The sequence below is a fragment of the Euphorbia lathyris genome, chromosome 2, assembly GCF_963576675.1.
Source record: "Euphorbia lathyris chromosome 2, ddEupLath1.1, whole genome shotgun sequence".
Taxonomy (NCBI): Eukaryota; Viridiplantae; Streptophyta; class Magnoliopsida; order Malpighiales; family Euphorbiaceae; genus Euphorbia; species Euphorbia lathyris.
Genome location: NC_088911.1, coordinates 4,274,288 through 4,287,069, shown reverse-complemented (window position 1 = coordinate 4,287,069; position 12,782 = coordinate 4,274,288). Strand labels below are relative to the sequence as shown.

General features: G+C 36.6%; 1 protein-coding gene across 3 annotated transcripts; it reads left to right on the top strand.

The window, feature by feature from the left end:
- The first annotated feature begins 508 nt into the window (after positions 1-508).
- On the top strand, positions 509-6,164 carry LOC136220855 (F-box protein At4g00755). 3 transcript variants are annotated; one of them, XM_066008682.1, is made up of 7 exons: positions 509-647; positions 1,995-2,187; positions 2,907-3,323; positions 3,417-3,580; positions 5,462-5,580; positions 5,672-5,742; positions 5,829-6,031. In XM_066008682.1, exons 2-7 carry the CDS (start codon positions 2,061-2,063, stop codon positions 5,846-5,848), a joined length of 918 nt encoding a protein of 305 aa, XP_065864754.1. In that variant the 5' UTR covers positions 509-647; positions 1,995-2,060; the 3' UTR covers positions 5,849-6,031. The 3 variants fall into 3 exon arrangements, with proteins under 3 accessions (XP_065864754.1, XP_065864753.1, XP_065864752.1); XM_066008681.1 differs by having other exon boundaries at positions 1,995-2,068; positions 5,672-6,164; XM_066008680.1 differs by having other exon boundaries at positions 5,672-6,164.
- Positions 6,165-12,782: the final 6,618 nt, after the last annotated feature.

Below are 12,782 nucleotides of genomic sequence, written 5' to 3'. Positions count from 1 at the left end.
CAGAATATATATATGCCGGCCCAAAACTAGGCCCAAGGGCCCAGGAGCCCACACCGATCTCCTATAAATACCCCTAACAAGGGAAGGGGGAGGAGAGGGCATTTCTCGAATAAACCTTCCGGGTAACCCCACATCTTCTCGAATATTTCCTTTATTAATCCCCTTTGAATATCTAACTGTCTTGATCGTTGGAGTGTTCGCAGGGACCGCTCCCCGCGCAGAGACGATAACCAGGAACCGCGGGAGTCCGCCGAAGCTACCCGAATCACTGTAGTGCATTCCCTAATTAATGTTTAAAACTAAAAATTTGGGATTTCCGAAATAACTGAACTGATAACCGAAAAGGAAAATTTGACAACTGAACTGACCCAAATTATTAAAATAACTGAACCAAACAAGAATTTTGGTTCGGTTATTAGTTTGGTCATCGATTATTAGAATTTTAAAATAAAATAAAATAATAAATAGTTATTGTCTCTAGCTCTTTCTCTACCCTCCGTTTTGAACACAATCTTTCTTTCTCTCTCTATAACCATATATAATCACCACCATATCTCTCTCTCCAAAACAAATTTACATTTTACTTTCTCTCTCTAGGGTTTGGAAAATCTCGAGATGGGTTCTTCTAGTTCTCCTCATCTACGAAGGTTCGAATTTCATCTTCTTCTTCTTCGCTCTTCTGTCGGTTTACTATCATATCTTCCATTCTTATCCTGTACTTCTCAATCCCATCCTCCTCCCCCTTTCAGTTTTTTCATCTCCCTCCTTCGGAAATTTTTACCTTTTCTGTGGATAATGGTTTATCAGTATGAAAATTTTGTTTTAATTTTCAATTTTGTTACATGCGTTACATTCTTCTGTTTCTGTAGCACTAAGTTTGGTGCGGTTTCAGTTATCAATTAGATAAATTACAGTAGCGGAGAATTTTGTTTTTCAGGAATTGATATGAATTTGTAATTCTCATTACTCGTATGCTTATTTTTGTTGTAGATTATGAGAATTTGAATTGCGTAGTGTTGAATTTCTTTTAGGGGTATGATAAAACCTATAGATTTATGTGCATTTTTAAGTTTAATTCGCTTTTCTTCGTAGGCGTAGTGTGTTTATGCCATTGAATTTTTGATGGATCTCTTTATATTTGTAATTCCAAATCTTACTTCTATTAATGATTTTCCTTGTTTTTATTTGGCCAGTGTGTTGAAGTTGTTTTAGTGTTTGATTATAGGATTAAGGGGTAAAATACAAAATTAGCACTATGTTTATTGGGGTAGTAGAACATATTTAGACTTCACTATACCCTGCAGTTTAGTATTAATGTTTCTGCAGATGAAACAATTTCATACTCCATTAACGGGAGATCTAATAGAAGCCTATTTTCCTATCTTTTTGTTGTTTTTCAGTTACTTCTACTAATGATTTTCCTTCATTTTATTTGGCCAGTGTGTTGAAGTTATTTTTTAGTGTTTGATTATAGGATTAAGGGATAAAATACTAAATTAGAGCTATGTTTATTGGGGTAGAACATATTTAGACTTTGTGCAATGTTAGTATTAATGTATCTGCAGATAAACAATTACTACCATTAACGGTAGATTTAATGGAAGCCTATTTTCCTATCTTCATCATCTAAGCTCCATTTGTGTCCACTTTTAACCAAAGTTAGTGCTAATATTGCTCGGTTTTAGATGTGGAGTCTAACTCTGTTCTCCCCAATTATTATAGTAACGGGGAATTGACTTCTGTGTTATCTGCCGTTAATGGAGTGTGAAATTTCTCCATCTACAAAACATTAGTCCTAAGATTCCTTGTTTTTATACATGAAGTCTAAATCTGTTCCCACCCAATAACCATAGGGCTAAATTTGTCCATTGTCCCTAAGATTGATGTGGTCATTTTATATCTCTAGATCAGTGTATTTGTGCACTCCTGAAATTTGGTTTCAGGATTTCAGTTTTAATTGTTACTTTTTGACATTTTTAGCTTATTGCAAACAGGTTCTGAAGTTCAATTTGCGTATTTTGCTTGTTCTACAAAGGCTGCTACATTTGATTGTTGATTAAATGGAGAGGTGTGTAGATTTCTTCAATTGGCTTGACCATGATACTACGCTGAAGATTCTCATGTATTTGGAGGATCCATCTGATCTTCTTCGTGTTAGTTCTGTTTCCCGCTCATGGAGAGATTTTGGTGGGTTATTGAATATATTAGTTTCTCATTTCAGAGAGTTTTTGTTCTTTCGCACAAATGCAAAAAAAAAAAAAAACCTTTTGTTATCGAATTGCTTAAATAGAATTCTTAAATAGGGACTCTGTAAACTATAATCGGTGAGTTCCAAGTGATTCTTTGTTAGTTCTAATAACTCAATAAGGTCAAATGGCAATTTTATTTGTTGTTTTCGTGAAATAAATTATGTTTTGGATAAAAGCAACTATCTACATAAGCACAAGATTTGCACACACATCTGTAAACTATAAATTTTATTTTTGTTAAAAGCAACTATCTACACATTACCTTTGAAATGAATTGATATTTTCTGCAACTGCTGCAACTTCAGCAGAACAAAATTTAATTTAGTTGCAAAGATAGATCCTTCATTAGTAACATGAGTACGAGATTTGCACACACATCTGATCCATGATCACAATCTTGACACGTGACTAAATATGCCACAGGAAGAGCAATAGACATGTCTAGGCCTGTGACATACATGTGAGTTTAAAATAACCGTTTTGTGGGAGGAGTTTCTTTTCTATTTGGTGTTTGTAGATTGTTTTCTCTAATTTCATACCGCTTGTCACCTAATGCGTGTAGTGCGTAAATTATATCGACAATTACGGTTTTCTGTAGGGCTGTTTAATTCTAATGTTTTTACTTTAGATATTGACTAGATGATATCTCTTTTTCAGTGATTGCAAACTCTCTTAGTAAGCAGCTATGCTTCAGAATGTTTCCGTGCTTGAGTGAAGTAGATCATGTCATGGAACCAAACTCTGATACAGAAGGTTCTTTGGAAGTTGGATGCAGCAAATCTGTGGAATGGGAAAATCTGAAGAGGGAGCACAGAGTTTATGCCTTTCTAGCTCATAGCTTTTCATCTGTCCCTCTTAGGCCCTGCATTTTGGATGCAATATGCGCTTCTAGCACTGATAATTATCCAGAGGAAAGCATTCATAATACTCTTGAACCAAGAGACATAGTTGAAAGGAGAGCTTCATACTGGTCAAGTAAAGGACAACGTAAACGCACAGTGCCTGAGACACTTACATACAAGCTGCTTGCTGATATTTGTGTCATTACTGAAATCAGTGTACAACCTTTCCAAGGTTGTTCTTCCGAAACTTTCTGAACTTTATTCTTTATTTTTTATTTCATGCCTCAATGTTTCTTACTTATTGACATAAGTACATTATTACCAGCTTTTTTTCAGTGGGGTTCACCAATTTATTCTCCTAAATCAGTGCGCTTTCGGATGGGTCATCCAAAATCCCCAATGGATGATCCTATAGGCGAGCCATGCGATAATTGTGCTGATGATAGTTTCATATGGACTTACACTTCCCCAGAATTCCCGATGGCGCAGGTACTTTATCTCTGATAACTTTGTTCGTTGTTTTAGGCTTTGGCTTCATGTATTCTGCTTTAGATCTAAGGATGTTGTTCTGATGGTTCGAGCCTCCCTTGAGTGTGTCTATTCTTCTGGTTGGGATGTGGCATTTTGTAGTTTGCTGGCCAAATTTTCTCTTTTCTATGAAATTACTTGTGTAAATATAAATGATAAATTACATGATCACGGTTAGGGCTATGTTGCACGGGAACTCTTCAGTAGCGAGTCCGTGTTTTGTGTCTGTTTCGGAAACTCAAACTCCCAGAAACCAGTACTATACGTTTCTAGGCATGCCTGCCCTAATATCGAAATAGGGAACACGTTTCCACATAGTTTTAAAAGGCGTTCATTTGGGTCGCCTAAGACGAGACGACCCAGGCGTTCTTTCCAGTGCCTCTTGCAGTGGAAGGCAGTGCCTCACCTCTTCAGTCGCTTCAGATGAGGCGTGTTACTCTAGATTTAAAAAAAAATGAAATAAAATAAAAATCCTTTTGAGTCAAAATACCTCGGCAACAACAGGTATGATTTCTCTTTTTCATTTCTCCTTTTGTTCATCCTCTGGCAACATCATTCTTTCTTTAAGCTATATAATTCTTCTCTTCGTCTTCTTTTATCTCTTCTTTTCTCCATAATCCATAGGAAGGCTGGCAAGTAATCATGCTGATTTCTTCCATCTTTGATAATTTTGTCCAATAAAAACATCCGTTTCTGTTTTTCGAAAATATCTTAATAATAATAAGATAAGCATGAAATTTGGTCAACCATTTTGTTATATATTAGTGCAAACCAGTACAGCTAAGTACTAAATACAAAAAAGACTTTGTCACGGTGGCCAAATCAAAGTAATATAGCAAACTACCAATTGAATTTGTCAATATCTAAAGCATGATCATACAATGTTAATGAACAAGTGTAGAATCTTCTATTTCCTTTTTTTATTATTTTTTTTATTAGCTTTAGTTAGAACTATTAATTATTTTGCATTAACCTTAAAAGACATCTATTGTGGAACGGAAGGAGTATATGATATTAAGTGTAGTTTTTGAATTTTGAATTTTTGTGGCCGGCTCGCCTTTAAAAACTGTGTTTTTGGATTAGGAAACCGTTTCCGCCGGCGCACACAATCCAATTACAATTCCGAATATGATTCTAGCTAATTGAAACTTCCTCTTTAATTAGAACTTCTTAATTTATGGTAGTTTCTATTCCACAATTTCTAATTATTTCTATTTTCTGATCACGTATAAATACCAGGTTTTTGGTTATAATACTTTTAATATTCACAATTATGTCCCTATAATTTGAATATTTACATGTTTACCACGGTTTTGCTTCCTATGTTGTTTCGAAATAACGTTTTCCGCTGTCCATTTTTGTTTCTGTGTCCATGCAACTTAGGTGTGTCCATGCAGCATAGGTTCAGGGATGTCAATTTCTGAGATACCAACACGATTTACAGAGACAACTCGCTTGACATGACCTGTTTGACATAGTTTTATTCTGTTGCATTTATATATAACATATGAATATATAGATCAAATAATACGATTATGAAAACCCGTTTTGACACCACTAATCACTGTCAATCAACCTGGTATTTCTTAAAATATTTGATGAAAGAACAAGGAAGCAATAAAACTGCATATATTAATAATTCCTCGCAGATGGTCCGAACTGTTTTATCTGAAGATAATAATTTCGTTTTTATCATTTCATTTCATCATTACAGTATTTGTTCTTCCATTTTATTTTATGTTTGTATTTTCTCTTCCGTTGATTGAAGCCGTAATGATGTGTGAAGCATCTTTCTCCCCTGTGCTTTTGTTGATCAATCTGAACATTCCGTGATGACAACAGGAGAATCGGTTGCAGAAGTTCAAGCTTCCAGAACCCGTTCTTTGCATCGGCGGAGTTTTGCAAGTTCAGCTGTGTGGTAGGGTCCAGAGACAAGAAATGGATGGCTTATTCTACATATGGTTTGTTTCCCTACTCTTGTTTCTTAGTCTAATGTTCTCATACCCCGTTTTACGCCTCTGATATGAATGTTCTTAATTGCGGTTCCTTCAGCGTATCGCATGTTGAAGTGATCGGGAGACCATTATCCGATGCATTTAGTATCGGATTCCTCGAATCATCTGGTAAGTTTGTGTTGAGTGTACATAGTTATACACAACAATGTTTACCTAACGAGACATCATGCGAGCTACCTTATGCATATCTGGAGGGGCGTGTGAGAGACCTTGAGCAGATCATGAATTTGCTGCGTGGACAACGAGGCGGAGGCGACAGCGACGGTGATGGTGACGGTCTTGTTGTTGGCTACGAAGACAATGAAGGTGATGAAGACGATGAAATCGAGGACGAAGAAGATATGGTGGTCCTCTGAGCATCTTTTTAGTTGAATAAGAAAATTGTAACTTTTTTTTTCTCTCATCAACATCTCAATTTCGGAAGATTTTTGTTGAGGCTATGAATGCATTACATTTTTCTACATCTCTGCTGTAACATGTTATGGTTTCTGTGTAACGTTGAAATAAATGAAAGAATGAGGTTTCTTTCTTGTTTGGTCCCGTTTATAAATTCTCAGCCCGTGATCTTTTAAAAGCTCCGAATTATGTCATTTTTTTTGACACGTTACGAGTATTTGATATGTGGTGGAGCTTGTCTCTTAATTTCTGAATCTAACAAATTCTATTGAAAATAAGGGGTTATTGGATGCATTTAGTGGTTATTAAGGGTTATTAAATGCAAATGGATAAAAATAAAGGGGTTATTGAATCTATTAGGACAAAAATAGGTGGTCGTTTTGGAACATTTGAAGGTTTATGAATATTTAAAGTATGTATTAAAGCAAAAGGAAGTGGGCTGCTAAATACCGTATCCAAATTATTTATCACCGTCTCTCTTTGGACCTTTTTGCTATTTTTATAATTTTGATCAAAAACTGAAAATTCTCTCTCTAAAATTATAAACCCGAACAATAATAATTGAAATTATGAAAATAATTGATATGTGACAACCCGAACCCTAAAAATGGATGATTACGAGTTGGAAACATTAAAATTTGCGATTTTCATCAAAGAAACGATTTAGTATTTTTTGTCATTAAAAATTTTACGATTTTGCACCAGCCAAAATTGACCTAGGCGGATGCCGCATCTGTCTAGCCTATGGCACAGGTGGATGCCGCATCCGTCAATAGCCGATTCTCGTAAAAAACTGAATTTTTTTTAAATGAAAATGGTAAAATTAACTCAACCTGTGAGGGTCACTTGGTGGTCTTTACAGCCGGTCCCAAGCCCGGACAAAGGAGGAGGGTTGCGGTAGGTTTGTGGCGGCCAGCGTAAAACTTAGCCACATCTTATGACATGAACCATACTATAAATACCGTTGGGGCGTTGCCTACTCAGTGACGCGCTGCACTTCCTAGACCCGGGTGTAGTGATAAATGTGCAAGGGTTGCTAGGTCGTCGCCCCGAAGCGGCGCGCCACCCCAGGACCCGGGGGTGGTGTCAAATATGCAAGGGTTGCGGGTAAATAAGCTAGTCCATGGTAATGGTAGGGGTAGGGGTAGGGGTAGGGGTAAGGATAGTAGGTTACGCTTTGGGACATGAAACATAGGTTCTTTGACAGGAAGATTAGCTAAAATTGTAGATGTTATGAAGAGGAGGAGAATAAATATAATGTGCTTACAAGAAACCAAGTGGGTTGGAACCAAGGCTAGAGAGATAGCTCCTTGGGGTTATAAGCTTTGGTACTCAGGAAAGGATAATGGTAGAAATGGAGTAGGTATTCTTATTGATAGGGAGTATATTGATGATGTAGTAGCGGTGTCTAGGAAGAGCGATAGAATTATGAGTGTTAAGCTAATGATAGGGGATGAGGTTGTGAATGTCATTAGTACATATGCGCCACAAATAGGATTAGATGTCTCTATAAGACAAGCTTTTTGAGAGGACTTAGAGGAAGTGGTGCAACAGGTTCCTAGGGATGAAAAAATGGTACTAGGGGGTGATCTCAATGGACACGTGGGCTCTAGGCGAGATGGGTTTGAGAGTGTTCATGGAGGGTATGGTTTTGGAGATAAGAATGAAGCAGGAAATGATATTTTGGAATTTGCATCAGCCTATGACTTGAGTATCATGAACACATGGTTTATGAAGAGAACATCCCACTTAGTGACTTATCGGAGTGGCGGTAATGCGAGCCAAATTGACTCCTTCTTAGTAAGGAGTGCTTGGAGAAAGAGTTATATTGATTGTAAGGTGATCCCTGGTGAGAGTACGACAACCCAACATAGAGTAGTGGTGCTTGATTTTCGAAGTAGGAAATGTATAAGAAAACAAACACCACAAGTAGAGACTAAGATTAAGTGGTGGAAATTGCAAGGGGAGAATCAACAAAAATTTGTGGATGAGATGACCAAAAAAGATGTTTGGACTTGTAATATGGATTTAGATATAGATTCAATATGGACTAAGATGGAGCATAGTATAAGGGAAGTAACGAAGGAAGTTCTAGGGGAATCTAAAGGTAGCATGCCACCGGGTAAGGACACATCTTGGTGGACAGAAGAAGTACGACAAGCAGTAAAGAGTAAGCGAGAATCCTATAAAATATTGGGGAAATGTAGGAGTGACGAGAACTACGAAAAATACAAAGAGGCTAAAAGGGAAGTAAAGAAGGTAATACGAGATGCTAGAGCAAAGGTGAATCGGGATCTGTATACAAGATTGGATACGAAAGAAGGGGAAAGAGACATATATAGAATTGCTCGAATGAGAGATAGGAAGACGTGAGATCTCGGAAAAGTTAAATGTGTGAAGGATGTGGACCAGAAAGTCCTAGTTGGAGATAAGGATATCAAGGAACGATGAAGGTCCTATTTTGATGACTTATTTAATGGAGATCGCAGACAAGACGTTGGAGATATAAGTATCCATCACGATATGATAAATCATGAATGCCTGCGGAGAATTCAAAAGGGTGAAGTCAAAATGACATTAAGTAAGATGAAGTTGAAGAAAGCAGTGGGACCTGATGGCATCCCTATTGAGATTTGGAGATGTTTGGGAGAAAGAGGAATCGAATGGTTGACGACGTTCTTCAACAAAATTTGGAGAAACAATAAGATGCCATCAGAATGGAGGAAAAGTATCTTAATCCCTTTGTATAAGAACAAAGGCGATGTCTAAGATTGTGCCAACTATCGGGGAATCAAATTAATGAGTCACAAACTTTGGGAGCGAGTGATCGAACAAAGGCTAAGGAGGACGGTGAAGATCTCGGAAAACCAGTTTGGCTTTATGCCGGGAAGATCAACTATGGAAGCCATCCATCTAATGAGACAATTAATGGAGCACTATCGAAATAAGAAGAAAGACTTGCATATGGTTTTCATTGACTTGGAGAAAGCATATGATAAGGTACCAAGGGAAGTACTTTGGTGGGCCTTGATAAGGAAAGGCATTTCGCGGAAATATATTGACATCATAAAGGACATGTATGAGGGAGCATGCACGAGTGTACGTACTAGTGTTGGGAAGACTGAAGAGTTTCCTATTACGATTGGAGTGCATCAAAGTTCTGCACTAAGCCCATTTCTTTTTGCCATCGTTATGGATGAACTAACAAGTTCACTTCAAGATGGTATACCATGGTGCATGCTGTTTGCAGATGATATTGTGTTGGTTGATGAGACGAAAGAAGGAGTGGAGAGGAAGTTGGAACTATGGAGACAAACTCTAGAATCTATAGGCTTTAAGTTGAGCCGAAGTAAGACAGAATATTTGGAGTGTAAGTTTAGCGGACATAAGAGAAGGGAGGCAGGGACAATCACCCTAGATGGGAGAGTTGTTCAGGCTTCGGATTGTTTCCGGTATTTAGGATCTATTATCCAAACGGATGGAGAAGTAGATGGAGATGTTGCTCATAGGATTAAACCTGGTTGGTCGAAGTGGAAGAGTGCTACGGGTTTCCTTTGTGACCCCGGCATGCCTAATAGATTGAAGGGAAAATTCTACCGGACAGCAATTAGACCAGCATTGTTATATGGTACGGAGTGTTGGGCAGTGAAACACTGCCACACCCATAAGATGTCGGTGGCGAAGATGCATATGCTGAGATGGATATGTGGTCATACGAGAAAAGATCGGGTGAGTAATGAAATAATTAGAACAAAAGTAGGGGTCACATCTATTGAGAATAAAATGAGAGAAAACCGACTAAGGTGGTTTGGCCATGTGAGACGTAAAGCGCTTGATGCGCCGGTTAGGAGAACCGAAGAGTGGAAAATGGATGTAGTGGTGAGGGGTAGGGGTAGGGGAAGACCTAAGCAAACTTGGAGGAGGGTGATCGAGAGTGATATGAGTTTACTGGGAATTGAGGAAAATATGGTAGTGGATAGGTCGGAGTGGAGGGAGCGAATTTGTGTCGCTGACACGACTTGATTTGACGGTTTTATATGATGGTTCATGTTAGCCGACCCCGAATCATTTCGGGACTAAGGCTTTGTTGTTGTTGTAATGAAAATGGTAAAATTGTCCAAATAGAGGCGGTAAATAGCAATATCATAGTGAGCGTTTGGTATTCTATTGGGATAGGGATAAAGACAAAAGTTGGGATATGGATAAGGATAAATGATTGAGATAAGGATAAAAATATGATAGTCGAGAATTTCTATTCAATGTTTGGTATGTGGGATAGGGAAAAGGATAAAATAATTCGTTTTACTATTTTAAACTTATTTAAACTACATAACATTAATTTGAGAAATAAGATAAACTTTTCCATCCTATTAAATTTTTTATCCCACCTCCTTATACCACCCTCATATTGGGTATAAGGTTTGAGGGACAAGAGGTGTATCCCTCATTTATCTCACTCTTCTATCTCCCAAATAAATACGGGATAACTTATTTCGTCTTATTTTTTATTTTATTTTTTGTCTTAGGTAGCATCAAAAAGTTGTTTCCACCAGTAAAAGTGCTTTTAGGCCATCTCCAACCCAACATTAAATTGATGTTGGGAATGAGATTTAATGATAGTTAGCTCTCCAACCATCATCAAACCGTATTCTCATTTTGATGAATACGGTTTTTTTCCATCAAATTTGATGGAACATCAAATAATATTTTATTATTATCTTTTTTTATTTACTTTTTCTATATTAAAATATAATTATTGTATATTTTGTTATATTATATTATTATTTGAAAGGAATCTTGTGTTTGGAGAGAGAAAATAAGGAAATAGGTTGGAGTAAAAATACTGTAGCAACATCAAAAGAGAGAGAGAGAAAATGAAGAAAGCATGATTTAATGTAGTAAAAATGATGAAATGAGTTGAAGATGTCTTATTTGACGATTTATTTTATTTGTAATTGGAGAGAGAAATTGCTTATTATTTTAATATTATGAATTAAGTCTATTAATATAAATACCAAATGTTTTATAAAATATTCATTCGGTTCCACAAATTGAAATTATATTAAGGGTAAAATTCAAATAAAACTCATGTGGTTTCACTAATTTTCAGATAAAGGACTGTGGTTTACTTGTTGTCAAAACGAGAACTGAGGTTTTCAACTTTAGCAAAATAATGACTTTTTCGATTGATACTATTAAAATCACCCTTAACAACTTCAAAATGACATATTTTAAGAACTACTAATATTCTAAGCAACTTTAATTCTTCAACTTTTTTATTTCGAGATTATTTAGATGATGTTTGGTCAAGAGAGAGAAAGTTAATGTTTAGAGAGAGAAAGTTTCAAAAAATATGATTTTCTAAAATCGAAAATGTAGTTCCATAGAAAATATGACATTGAACAACTTTAATTCTTGAAAATTTTCATTTTGAGGTCGTTAAAGATAGTTTTAATAGCATTATTAAAAGTGCGAAACCTCAGTCCTCGTTTTGACAAAAAGTAAACCACAATCCTTTATCTGAAAATTAGTGAAACCACAGGGGTTTTATTTGAACTTTCCCCTTATATTAATGTAGGAGTAGGATCCGCATACTGTAATTAGGAATGTAAACGGGAAGGAGATGATGTGGATTATACTCCCTGTCCCTGCTTCTGTTTTTATTCTATTATTTCTCTATCTTCTTTGGTATTTTAAGAAGTGACGGAAAGAAATGATGAAATTAAACTAATCTAACAACTCTAAAAAACCACAAAAATTATATATATAAAAATTAAATATTAAACGGAGAATTAATTTAGAAATTCACATGAATCCTTATGGAGACATATCGAGAATGGGTATGGGGCACCACGAGGCAGGAATATCTATCCCCATCCCCGCCCTGTCTCCAACAATCCTTATCCTCATACTATGGGAATTTTAATCCGGGTTCCCCGTCCCCGCCCTGTCTCCAACAATCCTTATCCTCATACTATGGGAATTTTAATCCGGGTTCCCCATCCCCCTCAGAACATTCCTACCTGTAATTGCATAATGGATTTGCTGTAAATTATCAATATTAGATCCCTTCACATATATGACTTTTTACTTATTAGGAGGCCTCTGGTACATCTTTTAAGTACCTTTATGTCTCAAATATTAAAAATACTGATCTCTCTGATTGTAGTAAATTGTTTGTAGTAAATTGTTGTTGCAACTTAACAATGTTTCTGTAGTTTTTGCTAAATGAAACGTTAAATACGAACGCCTATACTCGTGCTAAAAGTACAATTCATGAAAGAGTGAAACTACTTGCGCAAACACGTTTAACTTCAAAATTTTCATGAGATCTAGTGAATTAGTGCAAATATGATAGCACTCTTCGCACTCTTTTCCCATATATGTCATCCTCTGCGTCCTCATCGCATATATTCCATCTTTCACGCATCTTCTCTCATATATTTCATCATTCCCATGTGTGCCTCTTCTCGTGCATGGACAAACCCCTTCGACCACACCTCAATCGTGCACAACTCAGAGCAAAACACGCGAGACCAAAATGCCAACCATTGGCCCCAGCTTAGAAAACGAATACGCATGGGAGAAAAATAAAAGATACAAAAAGTTCAAGAGTGCAACACAAAAACTTCCCAATAAATCCATATTAGTACTACTCTAGTCCAAGCATGTTTAACTTCAGATTTTTGATGAGATCCGACACATTAGTACTAATATGAAACATAACTTAAAAATGAGATTAGAACTAGAGA

Coding starts and splice junctions, on each gene's coding strand:
- LOC136220855 (XM_066008680.1), top strand. CDS start 2,061: ATGGAGAGGTGTGTAGATTTCTTCAATTGGCTTGACCATGATACTACG. Junction 2,188..2,906: donor CCGCTCATGGAGAGATTTTG/GTGGGTTATTGA, acceptor TCTCTTTTTCAG/TGATTGCAAACTCTCTTAGT. Junction 5,581..5,671: donor GATGGCTTATTCTACATATG/GTTTGTTTCCCT, acceptor CGGTTCCTTCAG/CGTATCGCATGTTGAAGTGA.